General features: G+C 33.3%; 2 protein-coding genes across 4 annotated transcripts; both read right to left on the reverse strand.

Moving 5' to 3' along the window:
- Positions 1–2,895: 2,895 nt before the first annotated feature.
- On the reverse strand, positions 2,896–5,564 carry LOC102630901 (tryptophan synthase beta chain 1). Its single transcript, XM_006467932.4, has 5 exons — positions 5,077–5,564; positions 4,532–4,888; positions 3,999–4,432; positions 3,494–3,588; positions 2,896–3,392 (listed from the first exon to the last, which is right to left on the reverse strand). The coding sequence occupies exons 1-5, from the start codon at positions 5,398–5,400 to the stop codon at positions 3,214–3,216; spliced, it is 1,389 nt and encodes a 462-aa protein (XP_006467995.1). The 5' UTR covers positions 5,401–5,564; the 3' UTR covers positions 2,896–3,213.
- Positions 5,565–8,627: 3,063 nt separating this feature from the next.
- Positions 8,628–13,995, reverse strand: LOC102631422 (homeobox-leucine zipper protein MERISTEM L1-like). Of its 3 annotated transcripts, none has more exons than XM_025094624.2 (12): positions 13,826–13,994; positions 13,181–13,495; positions 12,301–12,571; positions 12,085–12,202; positions 11,225–11,818; positions 11,021–11,122; positions 10,729–10,929; positions 10,450–10,624; positions 10,059–10,330; positions 9,783–9,878; positions 9,290–9,675; positions 8,628–9,083 (listed from the first exon to the last, which is right to left on the reverse strand). In XM_025094624.2, exons 3-11 carry the CDS (start codon positions 12,522–12,524, stop codon positions 9,301–9,303), a joined length of 2,157 nt encoding a protein of 718 aa, XP_024950392.2. In that variant the 5' UTR covers positions 12,525–12,571; positions 13,181–13,495; positions 13,826–13,994; the 3' UTR covers positions 8,628–9,083; positions 9,290–9,300. The 3 variants fall into 3 exon arrangements, with proteins under 3 accessions (XP_024950392.2, XP_052288235.1, XP_052288244.1); XM_052432275.1 differs by having other exon boundaries at positions 13,181–13,692; XM_052432284.1 differs by having other exon boundaries at positions 12,301–12,541; positions 13,181–13,995.
- Between the last annotated feature and the right edge of the window lie 4,969 nt (positions 13,996–18,964).

An 18,964-nucleotide genomic window follows, 5' to 3' on the forward strand; every position in this document is an offset into this window, starting at 1 on the left:
AATTGAATGGAACCTAATAGCCTTTTTTGTCCACCAATCTTAACCAGTAGTTGATGGCTTGCTTACATGAGTTTTGCTGATACAAGAAAGTTGAGTGTTGAAAGGGAACTCAGAAAGCTCATTGAATCAAAGACCATACAATTAAAATACATACTCATTTGGTTCATATGTCTTTTAAGCTTTTATATATAGAGAAGTTGCTTGCATATGTATGGGAATTTCCAGTTAATTAAAGAAGGGAAATCAAGGCATTGACAATTGAAAGAACAATTGTTTATATGTCATATTGCATATTGTTCACATGGGTTTTTTATTTTGAATAATTGAATGGAACCTAATAGCCTTTTTTGTCCACCAATCTTAACCAGTAGTTGATGGCTTGCTTACATGAGTTTTGCTGATACAAGGAAGTTGAGTGTTGAAAGGGAACTCAGAAAGCTCATTGAATCAAAGACCATACAATTAAAATACATACTCCTTTGGTTCATATGTCTTTTAAGCTTTTATATATAGAGATAACAATAATCCAACTTCAATAATCATACATACATACATACATACATACATACATATATATATTTCAATATACTACTAGATGTAGTGTGAAAGTGATACTAGATGTCGTTCTAGCATACGTTACCTATGAAGAATAGCGCTTAAAAAGAGAAAATCTTGAGTTAACCACAAAGATAAACCCAACAAAAAATAATCTAAAATGTTATTAATGAAAGGTATGATAATAAACTAAGATAACAAGCCTATTTATACCAATAACTATTAAATTCTAATCTTTCTAAAATAAGAGAAATAATAAAACATCCTAGCTAAACTAGAATTATAAATGTGACTCAAATAAGTTTAATAAAATAAGATAAATCATAATAAAATACTAAATACCAAATTGACTCAAAGTTTAAAATTCCTAATTTATTCTACCCTTTATACTTCCAATATCATTATAGGATAGAATAAATTGTATTGAAATTTGTGATTTTTTATCTTGTAGTTTATCTCCAACTTTAATATGGTTATATATATAAAGCGTTATGACCAAGCAACTATGAATAGAAATGTGCTCTCCTCGGTCAAGAGAATCCTAGTTGAGTTGGATCAAGGACTCAGTCAGCGATAATTATCAGTGTGTGGGTCACCTCCAGATAATTCGGGCACGAAACCCACTCAACGACGATTGTTACACCCATTCATCCACGAAAGTGAAACTGACTCAAGAGTGATCGTGGGGAAGAGGAAGCTGAATATTCAGGCTAGGTATAAAAGGATTGGACAAAAAAAAAAAATATTGAATTGATCTGAATTTGATTTCTCTTGGCTGATAGTTTCTCTTTCTGAATCTTCCTTTTATTTTCAAAAAGCCATTTCTTTAGACTTCAACAAAAATGAAAAATTGTGATAGTTAAGCCACAGGATTGGTGGCATAGATTTTTCCAAGTAAGTCTATAGTGCTGAATTGAGCATCGGAAGGTTTACGCCGGAGGTTCTCCAATGTCCTCTGACTGGCTTATTGTGAGTGCATGAGTCTTTAAGGACAGAGCTGCTGGTCCCAAGGTCTTGCTCATTAGGAGAGGAAGCAGCTTAAAATCGTCCCCTATCAATTACAAATTTAAGTGTTGAAGTGGTTTCTTGGTCGTTATATATATATATATATATATAATATGTGTTTTTTTGTTTTTTGGTTTGTCCTTCACTATATTAAAGTAAGGAAACACGTACTAAATAATGAGTGTGTATATAAAACTATTTTATTTTGATAATTAAATAACCGCTAGCAGGCACAATAGGCCACCGCCTACCACTGTTGGAAATTATAAACTTTCTCCGTTGAGGTTAAATTTAGTACTATTGGAAATCCTCTTTGAGCTCTATACAATGGTACTAATAACGTCGCTAATGAAGTTGTCGTTTTCCATATATATACGTTTAAAGTTTTGAAATTTAAAATCTCAACTGTAAATTTACGGTGAACTGAAACTTCGTTGCCAATCACATTAGTAACCGTTGTGTAGAGCTCGAGTTCAAATTCTAATGGCGATGAATTTGATGTGAAAAGATGCTGGAAAAACTTTAACGACGGCAGACCGATGGTGATCGGTGGTGCAAATTGTCGGCAGTGACAATCAGTTACTGATAATAATTTAATAAACTTATTAAATTAAAATTGTTAAAATACATTTAATAAATAGTTTAGAAATTGAAAAAAAGAAAGAAGAATACAGACCATGTGAGACCCGGGGAGAGCGAGTCCCATTTTTCGGCTCCAAACCTTTATCAAGACCGTTGTGTTCATGTTATAATAATCCTAATCCAATGTTTGGTGTTAAAAAATAAGTTTGGAATAAACTATGATCGTTTCATCATTTTGTCTTAAATAGTGTGAAAATTATATCATAGGGGGACCTTGGGATTACTATTTTTAAAGCCAAAAATGTTATCCTAACTATTCAGAGAAGCTGGATTATTAATTAGATATTTATTGATTTAAATTAATTAATTATTTTATTTAACTAAACATTTTTCAAATTAATTTGTGATATTATTTTAAACTTTTAAAAATATTAAATAATAATATAATCTTAATTTTCATATATAAATTTATTAGTAAGTTAATATTTAAAATATTTTATTAATTTAATAAAAAAATTAGTTTTTAAATTGTAATTATAATATTAATATTGTAAATCAAAAAATTTTAGGTACTATATTTATAATTAAATTGATTTTATTTTTCCCATTTTATGAGTTTTTATTTTATAATTGATATTAGTTTAATTAATTTATAATAAATAAATAAATAATTTTTATTTATTTTAATATAATTTTAATAATAAAACTATTGTTCAAATTCAATCAAATCATGAACTACACCAAATACGATACTAAATATAATCCAACACAATCTTATCATATCATATCTTATCATGATCCATCGTCTTATATTGTCTGTGTAATCTGTGTAACAAACAGATCTTATAATTGTACTTCCTATCAAAACAAATATCAACGAGTACAATAATTGCTTTGGCGATTGTGGCTCGGATTGGATCGAAAAACTTAGACATTAAATTAAAATATGCACAAAAGGGAGAAAAATAGGTCTTAAATTAATAGATTTCTCGGGTTGCTGCTAAATTGACGGGAACCCTTAAATATTGTGGTCACCACTTCTTCGATCCATTACAATTTCTACGTCGATAATTATTGATTGTATCTGTAATTGACGACCGTGTCGACGTCCTTATCCCCACCTCCACTACAGTTGACAACAACTTTTGCACCATTAGGTAAAGTAGGGCAAAGTTTCTCTAGAAATGCTAATGCATGAGATGCCTCAAGGGCCGGAAATATGCCTTCTAATCTGCACAGCCGTTGATATGCTGCCAAAAGACACCAAATCGAAATAAACAATCAATTTTGATTACTAATTAATGTCTAATTAATAAAAAAGTAGTAACATTTGAATCACAGGCTGGAGTACCTTGGACAGCTTCTTGGTCAGTCGCAGTGTAGAACTCCGCACGCCCAGTGTCCCTAAGAAAGCTTATCTCCGGGCCAACTCCTGGATACTCTAGCCTGTGTGCATTGAATTTCCAATTAGCCTTAAATCATTTATGAATAACAATATAATATTAGCTAAGCATAAATATAATGATTGAAAGATCTTAATTAATATTATATTTTTTTTGTATTATGGTCGGACAATTGTAACTTAAAAGATATATCATGAAAGTATTTAGTAATCGTTGTACTGTTGTGATTTGAAAATAAAATTACTTTTACCTTATGAAAAATTTATAATATCTTTATATAAAAGTAATTTTTACCGTATACTATTAATATTTATTTCATAACTGTAATTTATTTTTTAAGTCATATTATCTCAATACCAAACAAATCCTTAATTAGAATCATTTGCTCCCGTCCCCAACTAGTACTGCGAGAAACTCAAAGCATAGAAAATGCAAGACGCTCAAGACACTTACCCTACACCGACAGAATGAGTCCCCAAGATTTGGCCTTCTTCATCTTGCAACAAGTAGCTCATGGCTCCATGATAAACACCCACTTCCCCTTTAGCCAGAGTTGCAGCGTGTTTGCCGCTGTCCAAGCCAAATCCAGCAGCCTCCACTCCAATCAATCTCACATCTTCATCATTTATGAATTCATGAAACAAACCCAACGCATTTGATCCACTGCCCACACAAGCCAGCAATACATCAGGCTTGCCTCCCCATTTTTCCATTGCTTGTTTTCTCGTTTCTTTGCCTATGATTGATTGAAATTCTCGTACCATTATTGGACACGGGTGAGGCCCCACCACCGTACCCGTTAAATAATAGCTTTTTTCTAAGTTCCCCACCCAATTTCTGATAGCTTCTGAGCTTGCTTCTTTGAAACATCCATCCACTGCTTTAACCTAATTAAGTCAAATTAACATTTAACAAATTTATTGACCAATAACTTATAATTAATTATAAAGATTAATTAATCAAAAAAGTAATCGAAAGGTACGTACCTGAGCTCCTAGTAGCTTCATTAGGAGCACTTTAGAGGATTGTTTCTCCATATCAGCGGTGCCCATGAACACAGTACAGTCCAAAGCCAGTTTTGCGCATGCAGCAGCTGTAGCGACGCCATGCTGTCCAGCACCGGTGGCCGCGACAATACTTTTCCGGCCCATGCGCTTGGCTATCATTGCCTGTCCTATGGCGTTGTTGATCTTGTGTGCACCCACATGGTTGAGATCTTCTCTTTTCAGATAAATCTCTGGCCCTTCTCCCTTTTCGTTCCTGTAATGATCTGTCAGCCTCTCAGCAAAATAAAGAGGCGTCTCCCGTCCTACATAGTCTCTTAATGCAGTCGACAGCTCCTCCTATATATAGACATATATCACAAAACAAATTGAAATAATAATTAAAATTAAACAATTAATTCAATTAATGATCTTGCAAGCTAGCAAGCTAGCTAGCTATATGTATACAATAATTTAACATGCATATATATTCATGTCAAATTAATCAATCATTAATTATATAGTAAGTAAAACAAAGATGACACTACCTGAAACTTAGTATCCTGCAAAACAAAGTTGAATTCAGCTTCAAGTAGGCTCAAACAAGTGATTAGTGTCTCAGGCACAAACTTTCCTCCAAATCTCCCAAATTTTCCTGGATTGAGTTTCCAGTACTCACGATGATCATGATCAGTTTTAGGTAATAAGCTGTTTATCAAAGGCTTTCTCATAATGGGACTCGAGGTCGAGTACTTTTGTAAAGAGCAGTACGGCCCCGTACGACTCTTTGTTGTTGTGAATGTGAATGGCGTTCGTGTAATAGATAATTTGTGAGGAAGCTGAAAACTTATGTTATTGCAAACAATATCCATGTTAGTGGGCGCAAAAACACTTCTCTGTATGCAGTATGTGTGGCGATTAAGAGACGATTTTGGCTTGTGATATCTTTAAACACACACACACCTATACATATACATAAAAATGTTATCCTGTTTTGCTGTGGCTGTTTAATTTAATCACGGAGTCTTTGTGATTTATATATCCTTGATTGAGATATCGAAAGAGAACGAGAAGGAAAAAAAAAAAAAAGAAACATGTTTCATGTGTATATTATACCACTAATTTAATATAAATAGTAATATAAAAATATCATATTGCAATATAATCCATGCTACAATAAACATATGGGAGGGCCTAAGTTACGTTACGTAACTTAGCGCTGACCTTATCTTCAAGAACAAAATCTTGAACGTTTTAATTGAAGTTCGTACATACATTTAATGTTATCTCGTATTTTGTTATTAGCGAACGACTTTCACGTGATTAACTTTTTTGAGGAATTAGATGTCATCGATCAACTTTTTTCTTGTTAAATTCTCATGGAAATTTCATTTGTTGCAATGTGACAACAGTACGACACTATAGCTAGATGCTGAATGTCAACGTAGCAAGAACAAAATACAACACGTGTTTGTCAGAAAGACAAAGTAATTTGTAAAGTTTCAACACGTTTTTTTTTTCCTGAAATCTCGCACATGTGAATGATATTTTTTCTTCTTCTTATCACTATCATTATCATTTTTTTTGGTCCATAATTTTTGTGGTCTTTATTCACTTTTAGCAAGAATCCGTTTGTTCTGATTTCACGCGGGGTGGAGGGTGTGACCACTCGGCCTATCGGCTGGGTGGGCCGCTGGCGCTGGGTGTTGCTCTCACAGTGTTTCCCCGCCCCTTTGTAATGATATCTCCTAAGGAAGACTTAATATCTCCTGCCCCAATTATATAATTAGGTTTGGGTGTAGTGGAGCTATTTGAAAATCCGTTCAATATTAACGAGAGCAAACATTTAGGATTTGTGTTTACTATTCTATATTGTTTTTCAAAAGCGTGCTGATCCTTATTGTTGTGCGGAGCTGAGCGCCTTCTATCGTTAAAATAAAACTTTCAGTGCTGAGTATACAATACGTAGTTATTAGATAAGAATATAAAATTATTACAATCTCAATCATATATTACTATAAATATACATGTGATAACAAAGAGTTGAACATAACTCAGCTCAATATTAGATTCAAATCCATACATTTAAGTTGTATCTTATAGATTTTATGATTTTATCTAAGAAAGTCTTAATAAATGTCTGATTATAAATATCATGGATTCTTAATTATAATATATCAATATTTAAAAAGAGAGAAAGAGAGAAAAAGCAAATATCTTTTGGCTTGCTAGGTATGTATAAAAATTAAGATCTTTTGTGATCTGAGTTTCTACATGCATTAATTATTCAAATAACAAAGTTTACAATTTTTTTAGCCAATTGAATATGAATATTACATTTTTTAAGTAGAATTATTCATCCGTCAAAATTTCCAAGTTATGAAATTACTTATCGATAGCATAATGACATCTTAAAAATAAAAATGATAGAATGATATTAAGGAAAAAAAGTGCCTAATTAATCGAATTTAGCCATCCAGGAGTCAATTCGATGGCAGCGATCTTTGTTACAATAGATTTGAAATTTCCGTGATATTTTATTTGTAAACAACCTTTACAACAGTGTGGAAAAATATTGGTCTTTGATCATACTCGTAGAAGCGTTGGGACCGAGTCCAAATGTCCAATGACACAAAAGAAGATGAGATTTATTCCCAAAAAATTTCAAAATGTTTAAATAAAATAGACTTTTAATTGTCAATATTAAAAAGGAAAAGGGGAAAAGGAAAAAAGAAAAAGGCTAAAAGTCAGCCTGTTAAGATTCGACGTTGGGCATTGACGACCGTGTTTCGACATCAATAGTCTTCGGGCTTCAACCCACTTGTTTGCGATCCCAAACAACAAATAGAATTTTGGATGTTAGAGAAATATTTTCATTTAAAATGCTCAATGTCTTAGTTTCTACGCAGCAGCAGCTGTGACATTGTTACGGCTTTTGGTAGGCAACCTGTAAAAACATAAACATAAATATGAATATATATATAGGCTCATTGCAGTCTTTTTGCTCACCTATTTAGTATACTATAATCAACAGTATAGAATAGTATTGTACTGTATGTTATCGCTGCCAGACACAAAATTATAACAGGTACATTGTTTTTCTTCTTTACATTTCTTCCCGATATATTTACGAAATTCTGGTCGCTATTTGTTTCAATTATTAATGAGTCGTTGCAGTATTGGACCTTCCATTTTAATGGACTTTGTAAATCATGACTGCTGCAGTAGAGTGTAGCCCCCCTTACATTATGAGAATTTACTTGGTTGTTTGGTACAGTGGCATATAATTATGTAAATAAATGTCTCTCTATCGTACTGCAGGTAGCACAGGTCAGTTTTGCATCATCTACATTCTACAATGACGATGAGGCAATGGCCTCAGTCAAACTTTTCTCAAGAGTTGTTGCGGTTAAGAGGATTTGACATCGGCTGGTGTAGCTATGATCGTTTTGGTGGTTCCACTTAACACTACTTGTGTAGTTATAAATATGTTGAAATTGATCTGGCAACTGCTTAATTTCAAGTAGTTTGATATTAGAATCCACTGCTACAAACTTCCCATTTTTGGATGCAATGCCTGCAGTTAAAAAGTTGTCTCAATGCATCAAAATCCCTTGAGCAAGAGTGAACAAAAACAATGGCATTGATTACAGATAATGCCGATAGCATGGATGGCAATTTTTGTACCCAATCCTAAAAGATTGCAAATTTATACAAGCGCTAAGCAGAGCTTTGTCATCATGAACTTTTGATCCCTATATTCGAAGTAGTTTTCCAATTATTATAGGTTTTCCACATGTTACATGCTTCAAAATTATAGGTACAGTTCAATCAGATTGGTTATACTAGAAGTAATTGATACTAGCATAAAAACACTGCATAACATTTCTCACAAGATTTGCCTTTATACGCTGAATATTCAATTGCTTGTCATAGAGGATGATTATGGCATTCCGTTGTGTGCTTTTAAGCTTCGTAATCAGCGGGGGTCAATGAGGCATGTGTTGCCATTAGAAATTTTAGGTATATACGTAAGCCTAGGTCCTAGAGCTGTAAATGAGCTTCTAAACTGATTTGAAAACCAAATGAAGTCACCAAGTAGGCCACACAACCAGAACTAATCACTGCATATCTATCCAAAAACACATATTCCAATCATTTTCATTGGTGTGAGCTTCAACATTCAAAGCTCTGTCCAATTACAGCTCACTAAGGACTCATACGCTTGAAACAAAAGAAAAGATTAGACAATTAGACGATAGTCCCTACTTGATCATTGGCACTACTCTAATTAGCACTAAACAAAAGAAGAAAAGGTGAAATGTGGAGTTATTCTAACATACATATATATCAAGGTCATAGTTCACTTTCATCTTTGTTTGGCGAAGTCAATGCCCGAACCTTTTACCCTTGCAAGGTGAGGTGCCTTTTGATTGCTGCTCTGGCCAAAAGAAACATCACAAAGCAAGGATTATGTAAGGTGCGTTCTTGACTTCTTCTCTTCCTAACAATTTTGAAGCGAACACCATATTACTGCCAGTTTCTTCTCTTCCTGCTGCAATACACAGGATAGGAAACAAAAAGCTGATCAATTGTCAATTCTAGCAATTAGAGCCTGCCTAATTTATTAAAAATACTTATCAACGATTGTTCATGCCGTTATTAATTAATATTTCCTCAACATATTTAAAGTCGATCATTCTACTAATTAAAAAGACATGCAATGACATATTGATGGATCGGTTTGTGGAATTCACTCACCGCATGTCAGATTATCTGCATGATGCATTATCTGTCATAACTGCAGCCTTGATCCTTTCAACAGTACACTTGATTAGACTGTTCACAGTTGCCACAGATCCAAGAGAGAGTTTTGCCGTTGGAACTGAGTCAACTAGGATCTGAAATGCAACGGTAAGCAGAGAACCACCGGAACCAACCTCAAGAATTCCTCCTCCATTAAATCCTGGGCCATCAGGAAGTATGGCAAAACCCGACGGCAGAAGTGCAACATAATCTGGGTCACCCCCACTCAAGACCATATTCATTGCCACTATATCAACAGGAGCATAAATCACATATGAGCCAGTGGAATCAGTGCAGCTCTCTTGTAGAACCAGCATGTTGCTCTGGCTTGAATTTGCGCTCTGATGTCATTTTGACAATTCAAAATTTGTGTTAGAATTAGTGAGATAGAGTTCATTTTTTATGTTCATGAGCTATGTCTAAGGAAAAACAATCCGCTGCTACTTACATTAACACGCAACAAAGAAACACAATTTCCTGGATCACGTCCATTTGCAATGTGAGCCATTTCTTGAACTAGGCCACCATTGGATAGGATATCCCACTGGGAATTGGGAACAAAAAGGGGATAGGTGTTAGTCGGACACTCGGACATTCGGACATTCGGACATGATCGAATGAGATCATTCAACCCATTTATTTATTGCAAATTGAATGCTCGTGATTAAACAGTTGAAACTGAGAACAAGGAATTAAGGATTAATGAATTAATATATGTATATACCTCACTTCGAGAGTTCTCATCCCGAAGGAAATCGAAAATCCTCCTGGGTGGAACTGGAATCCAGAAGGAAGTTGCAGCACTTAGCACAATGCCAGGAGGCCTCCCTGGATCATCCATACTCTTTCTGGTCATGACCCTCACATCATCAGAACCAGTTGCTGATAATGTCGTCCAAGCGTGAGCAGTTGAAGCACCAACACCAGTACAAAAGCTAGTCACCATCCTTTCTGCCAACTTCAGCATACTCTTCCTTCCTTCTGGGCTTGTTATCACTGTTTGACAAAATTCAAAACCCCAATGAACTATACTCTTTATTCAGCTTTTTTAAATAAGTTTACTAACACATAGAGAAGAATATATCTGTGTGCTAGCGTGTTTGTGTATTAATTACCACAAAGATCTCCGGCTGGAATGTTATTGGCCATTGAACTTGCCAGTCGTTCACATTGTCTATCTAATGTAGCCACCCAACGCTTTGCACCGAATGCTAGCCCAGAATTAACTAGAGGCTTATAGATATTGTGGACAGATCTATCATCCACCTCTACATGTTCCACCCATATAACCTGACGAGTCATGAAATTATGGCACAATTAAGATAATTGATCTACTGTATAATGAAATTTATAATATCCAGAAAATAACTCGGTATTCAAGTGAAAATAGACACCTTGGAGTAGCCATTTGGCAGTTCTTGGATCAAACAACCCGATGGTCTTCTTCTACATTTTGATGTCGGGCTAGGGCGTAAGTTGTCCAAGGAAACATCAACAACTGCCCAAGTACCATCAGAGTGTTGTTTACAGTACCTCACAAAATAATTTTCCCGAGTAGGGACAAGAGGAGATGGGACCTGGAACTCAGCTGTCATCTACAAAAGAAATATGAAATGTTAGGTATGACAAGTTAATTGAACCAATTACTGCATAAAATTGAAAACTTTATAAGTACTTAATTGTTACCACTTGCAAGGCTCCGTTGTAGTTTCCTGCTACTCCAGTTGATAGGACCTCTATGGTCATAGCTCTTGAAACAATGCCGCAAAACACACTTGACCATTGATTCTGAAAGAACATTCAATAAATCATATATATATATATAGCTTGATATCTAATATTTGGGCAAAGTAAAAACAAACTTAAGGAGAAGAGAATTAATAAACTTGCCACATCCATGAGAATCTCAACAAGGTTAACATGATTCATAATGACAACAGTGGATTCCCTTGAAGCTTCAGATCTTAACCCCAAAGGCCCGATTCCCCTAGGGAAAGTTATCAAGTATTCATCTTCGTTTAGCACCTGATCAGTCCACAAAGGGTCACCAGCTTGAGCCATCCTCAAAAATTCCTCCATTGCTGCGACTGCAAGCTCAACAATCATAGGCTTATCAGCTTCACTAGGTCCAGAAATTGACCTAATAAGATCACAACCTCCATACATCTCTCCCACAAAGCCCGATTGTGTCCCGAGATTGGTAAACCCGAGATCAAGAGAACGGGGAGTTAAATGAGGAAAAGAAGACAAGGGCTTGCCAACATATTTGGCAGCAATTCCTGATATCCTATCAATCTCTTCTCTTAAACGAGCATTCTCGATTCTCAAATGTTGCTCATCAAAGGACATTTCACCAAGAGCTGCTGGGCCTCCGCAGTTGGGGCAAGTGGCATTGCCAAGGGCTTCTTTGTATCTGTTATTCTCGGCTCGAAGTTTTTGATTCTCAGCCTTCAATATTTGATTCTCGTGGCGCTCATGTTGAGCCTGTATTGGGGGACCAAAATAATAATAGTAATAAAAAAATAACCAGATGAAATAATCACATATGTATATGCCAAAAACACTAGCATAATATATATCAATAGTTGAAAGTCAATGGAGAGATGTTTTTGAGTTTTTGAACATGGAAATCTTTTAGGAAATGATTTCTTTCTTGAAAGAGTTATGATAGATGTACAAAATGTTATTAAAGCATTGAATATTTTCACATGAATGGTATTTATACGAGGATAGCCATATAGGAGCGTTACCTTCATCTGGGTGCGCTTGTTTTGGAACCAAAATTTGACCTGTAAAGGCTCTAACCCTAACTCACGGCTCAGCTCCTTTCTTTGCTTATCATCTGGGTGAGGACACTCCTTGAAGAAACTGAGAAAACAAATAAAGCAGCGCATAAGAAATAAAACAAACAATCACAATAACAAGCAAGAGAAACGAATGAAAAGTCAGACGAGACTGCAGCTTACGCTTCCATTTCCTGGATTTGACGCTGAGTGTGGCGGTGGTAACGCTTCCTTTTGGGGTGTTGGCTAGGATCTTGATCATCACCAGAAGGAGCTTCCATTTCCATGGTTTCAGTGCCGGATTTTGTTTCGTAGTCATCCTCTTTGAGCTTTCCCAAATCACTCTCAGAGCTTCTCCTTGTCATATCGAACATATGATGACTCTCAAACGTGTTTGGCTGAAACATTTTGACTAATCCCTATACTGTATATTTATTGCTGCAAAGTTATTGATCTGCCAACAAAATACAAGAAGACTAAGCATACATAAATATATTTGTTAAGTCCAGTAAAATGAAGGACAGATATATATATATATATATATATATATATATATATATATATATATATAGAGAGAGAGAGAGAGAGAGAGAGAGAGAGAGTACAGTAGTAAGGAAGAACAAGGAAAATCTGTGCATTTAAACAAACTATATATATGTAGGGCAAGGGATGATTTTTGTGTTCAAGTACAAAGAAGGCTCATGTACAGCTCTCTTTCTCTCTCCTCTATCGAAATAAATAAATATCGAAGGAATCCTATTTTATCGACAAGGATTTTGCTTGTAGTAACTTTTAGTACATATGCTTAACCCAAGTATACCATTCTAATTGATCCCAATTACATGAAAATAAAGACATTTATGTGGATCCAAAACCAAAAAGAAACAGAAATGTATAAATGTATGCATCCTGTTGTTTATCATTAATTCGCCCAAACTTTTCAACTAAAGATATATAACAATCTAAGGGGCATGATTGCTGAAAGAGTTATTATTTTTTATATGGAGAGGTGCAGCAAAAAAAAAAAATTATTTTTAAACAAAGGAAAATGAAGAAAACATACCTATTGAGTTGTGGAGAGACCTAATTTTTCACTCTTCGAGCGGCGGTTGGCGAATTTCCAGAAGCATTTTTCATAACTAAACTTGAAGCCCTAACCAGCAGTACTAGTAGCATACATCTCTATCACTTTATCTTCTTGTTAAGATTTTGAGATTGGTTTCTTAAGATTGTCGCTAGTGAGGCGCAGCTCTCTGGTCTTCACTGAGCAAGCTAACGAGATTTTACCAAGTTTCGAAGTAGCGAAAAAGACTGTTGTTTTGGTCTTTATAAAAAAAAAGTCTTCAGTCTTTGCTCATCTACGTGCCAAGAGAAGATACTAGATATAGCCGGAAAAATACAAGAAAGAGTTGACACACTATTAGAAGAATCTCTTTGACACTCCGATATCATACAACCAAAAAAAAAAAAAATGAAGAAGAAGAAGAAGAAAAAGATTTATAACGCTCCACTTTGATATATAATCTCGCTGTATCCCACTTCTCCCTTTCTCTCTCTGCAAATTTATAACGGATACTACACTAGCTAAAATTAATAGATATGAAGGAAATAAATATATCAATGAATCTTATACTATAATACATGTTAACAACAAGATATTACAAAACAAAAAAGGGTTTAAATATATTCTGTTGGTGTAATGACTTACCGGAAGACCACTTATGAGTAGCTGTAGTGATAGTGAGCTTGTCAAAGAGAAGAGGAATACAAAGAGAAGAGGAAAAAGGGCACACAAGAAGAGAGAAACGGACGAGAAAAAAGAGGAGATAAAAAAAATATTCAAACAAAAGAGTGTGTGTGAACAAGGGAAATGGAAAGGAACAGGTGTAGAGTGGACGACGTAATGGCAGCAAAGGAGTTATTGCAGAGCGTATAGAGATGGTGTAATAGCATTTATGGCTGGTGAGAAGAGTTATTGCGTTAAGGAGAAGAGAAACCATCTCCTTTCTTTTGTTTAAATTTTCATTTCTAGTTGTTGCCTATTGGCAAGGCTAAGATGAGATGAATTTTAAATTACAGTTTCAAGATTATATACTACTAATAACTTATTTACGAATATGAATCTAATGTTGAGCTGAGTTAGATGTTAAATTTTTTAATTAAGATTTTGATACTTTATTGGGAAGTCGCTTTTGTTGGGAGAACCTGTGCCTCTCGGTTCGAGTAGGGACTTCTAGTCTGGGCTGTGGTACGGGCTTAAAGGTGCCTCCCATACTTGGGGCCCTCCCTAAGATACCTCGTGGTCAAAACCAAACAAAAAAAAATATTAAAAAATTATTATACCATCTAATATAATAATGTAATGTTATTATTCTATTAAACCATATCAAAAAAATATTTATTCCACTGCTATACTTCACCGCCAGCCTGTTCATAATTAATTAATACCTTATAGTTGATATAGAATTTGCGTCGTCTTTGGTGATGCTAGTAGATGCTAGTAGAGTAGAGAAGGTAACAACAAAGGAGTTATTGCAATTCGTGTGGAGGTGTAGCAATTGCATTTATGGATGGTGAAAGAGGTGTTATTGCAAGAGAGAAAGAGAGAGGGTTGAGAGATTAATCGTCTATATATCTTTTCAAATTTGTTCTAAATTTGCTTAAAACATAATTTAACCATTCACTGTTACATTGTCAGAATTTTGGTAGTTATTATGATTACATTTATACATGAACCCATTAATACATGTATTTACATTTTCGTACGTGATAATTATAAGCCGAATCCATTGCTTCGCCATATAGCATGCATAGGTTATCTTCAAAGGTCGGAGGAGTAATGACGTCTAAAATTTGCAGTCTGGCCACGTAGTCAAGGATTGAAAAGGATTTTTCAGCATTTATATATATTATCACGTTTCTATATAAAAAGATAGCCAAAAAAAAAAAAAAAATTGGAAGAAGATGCTCAATATTTTAGGCATGGAACGTCAATATTTTTGAGAATTCAATGTCAATCGCTTCTCAATAATTTCATTAATTAATAAGACATGATGTTCTTATTGATTAACAAAATTTAAATAGGTCCTTAAGAAAAATAAATGACAAATATTTTGCTCGACTAATTTCCTTTTTTTTTATGGACATAAAACTGAAATTTCAGTAACTAAAAACTATCACTAATAGAAAATTATCAATTTTATAATTAAATATAAAATGAAGTGAATTGATGAACGTGGCTATAAAAAATTCAAAAACTGTAAGAATTCCTTTTTATTTTTTTATTTTTATTTTTTTCACAATTCAGTGATCTGTGTGTGTATTCTGTAATTGGTTTCTCTTGGATAGGAGATCAAAAAGAAACACCTCTTAATTAAGAGACAAAAACTTTGTAGAATAGAGGAAATACAACAAGAATACTACAGTCTATGGCATGTATATTTTTATTTAATATAACTACAACCTAATACATACATGATGCTCCAAAAAACTCACTTGATTTCCACTTTCTTATAGTTCCAAATAAATTTCAACCAAAAAGCAGGCCATGAGATTGTTACAATTTTCAAGAGTCTGGTTTCAAAAGCCAAACGCTACATTTAATTTCTAGGAAGGTGTCCATAATTCTCCATACAAACCAGGGAATGGGTAGTGATTAATGGCCCGAAAGGCTTTTGACTTTTGAGTCATTTTGTTGGACCGACCAATGATTATAGTTTCGTTTTATTTAATTTTGTTCTTTTCTCTAATGGCGCATTTGGTGCTCCGATCGCCGTTGGGCACATGGGATTATGGTTTTAATGTATTTTCCAAATTGGGTTATTGATCGGAATCAATATCATTTATTTTGTTGGGCTTTTGGTTTGGTTTTAATAAAATTAGTTGAAAGAAACGATGAACGCAATAGTACATTTAGGTAAACAGTAAATATATCAACTTTAATTTCACAGGAACTTTTGTTTATGAGTACGTACTTTGGGGGTATTAGGGTGTGTTTGGGATTGAGGTGCTGTAGCTTTTAAGCTACAGCTGCTGTGAAAAAAAAGCTGTAATTATGAAACAAAAGTTAATAATATATAGTAAATATAAATTTTAAATAATAATTTTGATAAAATTATTAAAGATATAATAAATTTTATATTATACAAGTGAAAAATCATATCAACATAGCTTAAAAGCTACAGCAGTTAGTGTTTACCAAACACTTTAGTGCTGTAGCTTTTAAGCTACAGCTGCCCAACCTCAATCCCAAACGTACCCTTAATCTTTTGCTCCTTGTTTCCATTTTCGTGCGGTCATCAGTAATCACAATGATGCATCCTTATCATTATGTACAATTCTATTACATAGCTCATGTAAATAAAAATGAAATTATCTTGCAATGCAGCAGCGTTTATAGCAAGGTCATATGTAAGTAGTACAGTCATTTTCATAATCTTGCATACCAAAGTACTTGGATTCCCGCCTTAGTCGATTCGAATCATATATATATATATATATATTTATCACTCGTATCTCCATAAAGTCGATCGCATAATGTGTAAGAGTCTGACTCGTGCATAATTGCCCTGAATTTGCATCTGCAGGCTGTCTTGGACCAGGCACGTGAGGGAATTACCTGTTTGTATACACACTTGCATGCCGGACTGCATCTATTACTAGAATTGGGTAGAGGTACAACTGTTCCAAATTTTATTCTTACTTTATATGAACCTCCCAAGCGATAGACTGATAAACCATACAATTTAAAATTAACTTTAGGTGAATTAACACTCTATTAGTGAAATAAAAGTTGATAATATTTAATAAATAAAGTGACAAATTTGAACAAAGTAGTAAGGATATGACTTAGGTTTTTGATCAAATAAATGTGTAGTAAACTTACCTTAACTTTTATTTTAATTGATATGAGTTCCATATCATTTAATTTATTGGTTCCACTAACAGGATCCATTACACCTACTTAATGCAAGGTTCCTCAATATGCTGAGATGGTATACCCACCCTACACAAGTCTTTTTCTATCTAGATGATGAATATCATAAGGCAATATATACATCAGATGGGACCAAGACAACAAAATAAATGGTCACAGTTTTACACTTCCAGATCGATTACTGTTATCATCATCAAAGATTATGTTGCGTGTATGCAGAGTCAATTTATTTGTCTTATAATGTGAGCATGCAGGGCATTAATTATGAATTTATTAGAAATTTCATAATAAGGACAAATTATGTACTACATCAGAAATATTATATTAATAATAAAATAAGTAAATGATATTATGACATATGTGTATTTATTTTTAAACACTTTTATAGCTAATTATATTAAATTCAATTACAATGTCATAAGGGTCTCCACTTTAGGCTAACTGCATCCGTATGCCCGTAATAGGAAGACTAAGAATCTCAATTTGGTTCCATTTGTTGCTAGTCTGCTTTATTAATGACATTTAAAAACAATTTCAATTTTGTTCATGATTAGGATCGATTTGTCTTCTGTACTGGCTTTGCAATTGCTTGGTTGCACTTAGCCCATTTTTTTTTTTTCGTTTTTAATGATAATAAGGAATGCAGATAGAGTACTTAATTTATACATTAATGATATGTGATGCCATGTAATCAGTTATAAGAAAAGCTTATTTTAGTGGACCAAGGGGTATTTTTTAGAGGATATATACAGAATATGATATAAATACTCATTGAGTGATTGAATTTGCAATTGAAAATAAATAGCTCTGCTATATAAGTATATATATATAGTCTAAATCACATATATAATATAAGTAACCCATTGTGAAGGGAAAAAGAACGCTAATTCTAAATTTATTTAAAAACTGAAATTTATTATAGTGGTGAATAGAGTTGGTGAGAAGATCCTATGGTATTAAAAACAACGTAAGAATGTATTCATGTCTCCCACCCACCGCAATAGTATCAATTGTTTATTTTGTGTTGTCATATTGAAGCATAGCTTTTCTTTCTATATTTATATGGAAAATTCTATAATGCCATAGTGAAAATTACCGCATTAATACCGTGATAGACATAAATATTGTAAATTACATATAAAATTAGTAAATATAAGATAAAACCAGTAAATTCAGACAAGATTGTTAATTATTTAAAAAATTAACATTGTTTCTATAGAATTTTAGTGAAAAATATTTTATTCATTTACAAAAAATATTTTCTTTAATTAAACAAAAAAATTACTCATTAATTAAACAAAAAAGTTATACTAAAAAAAAGTGGAATAAGTTTTATTGAATTGGCTACCATAAATTCTATATTTATTTTAGGACATTTGTATACTTTTTTTCCCATTTTCGATAATGATATCTATTTATTACACATGTTAATTAAGCGCAATTATTTATCTTGATGTGGATCAAGTAAAAACAAAATAAAAAAATATTCTTATATCACTAGACACATATATGATATATCAATAAAAATTTTTAGTATTATGCATACTTTATATATATAGTTTCAAACTTTTTACTTCTATTTGGAGACCATTTAAAGTTGTTATTGAGGAAGTACAAAAAGATGCAAAATAACTTCATCTTACAACAATTATGAAAGATATTAAAATAATATTTTTTTCAAAATCCAATTTTGAGCATAAATTTCATCATTAATAAAAACATCACATGTATACATAAATGCAAAACTAACATTATTCAATTTAAATATAAAAAATTCAATAAATATAAAAGGTAATAAACATTATAACGAGTTTTCATTTTACAATTGTGAATTTTTTTGACAGTAACAATTAATTTACTTATTTTATCTTTTATTCATAAGTTTTAGGTATAATCTACAAACTTTTATGT

Source organism: Citrus sinensis, chromosome 2 (assembly GCF_022201045.2).
Source record: "Citrus sinensis cultivar Valencia sweet orange chromosome 2, DVS_A1.0, whole genome shotgun sequence".
Lineage (NCBI taxonomy): Eukaryota > Viridiplantae > Streptophyta > Magnoliopsida > Sapindales > Rutaceae > Citrus > Citrus sinensis.

Excerpts from the sequence above, each read along its gene's own strand:
- LOC102630901 (XM_006467932.4), bottom strand. The coding sequence starts at position 5,400 with ATGGATATTGTTTGCAATAACATAAGTTTTCAGCTTCCTCACAAATTA. Across the intron at positions 4,889-5,076 it reads TGCAGGATACTAAGTTTCAG|GAGGAGCTGTCGACTGCATT; the intron begins GTAGTGTCATCT and ends GTCTATATATAG. Across the intron at positions 4,433-4,531 it reads TGAAGCTACTAGGAGCTCAG|GTTAAAGCAGTGGATGGATG; the intron begins GTACGTACCTTT and ends TGACTTAATTAG.
- LOC102631422 (XM_052432284.1), bottom strand. The coding sequence starts at position 12,524 with ATGTTTCAGCCAAACACGTTTGAGAGTCATCATATGTTCGATATGACA. Across the intron at positions 10,625-10,728 it reads TGCCAAATGGCTACTCCAAG|GTTATATGGGTGGAACATGT; the intron begins GTGTCTATTTTC and ends ATGACTCGTCAG. Across the intron at positions 9,676-9,782 it reads TTTCTTTGTTGCGTGTTAAT|AGCGCAAATTCAAGCCAGAG; the intron begins GTAAGTAGCAGC and ends AAATGACATCAG.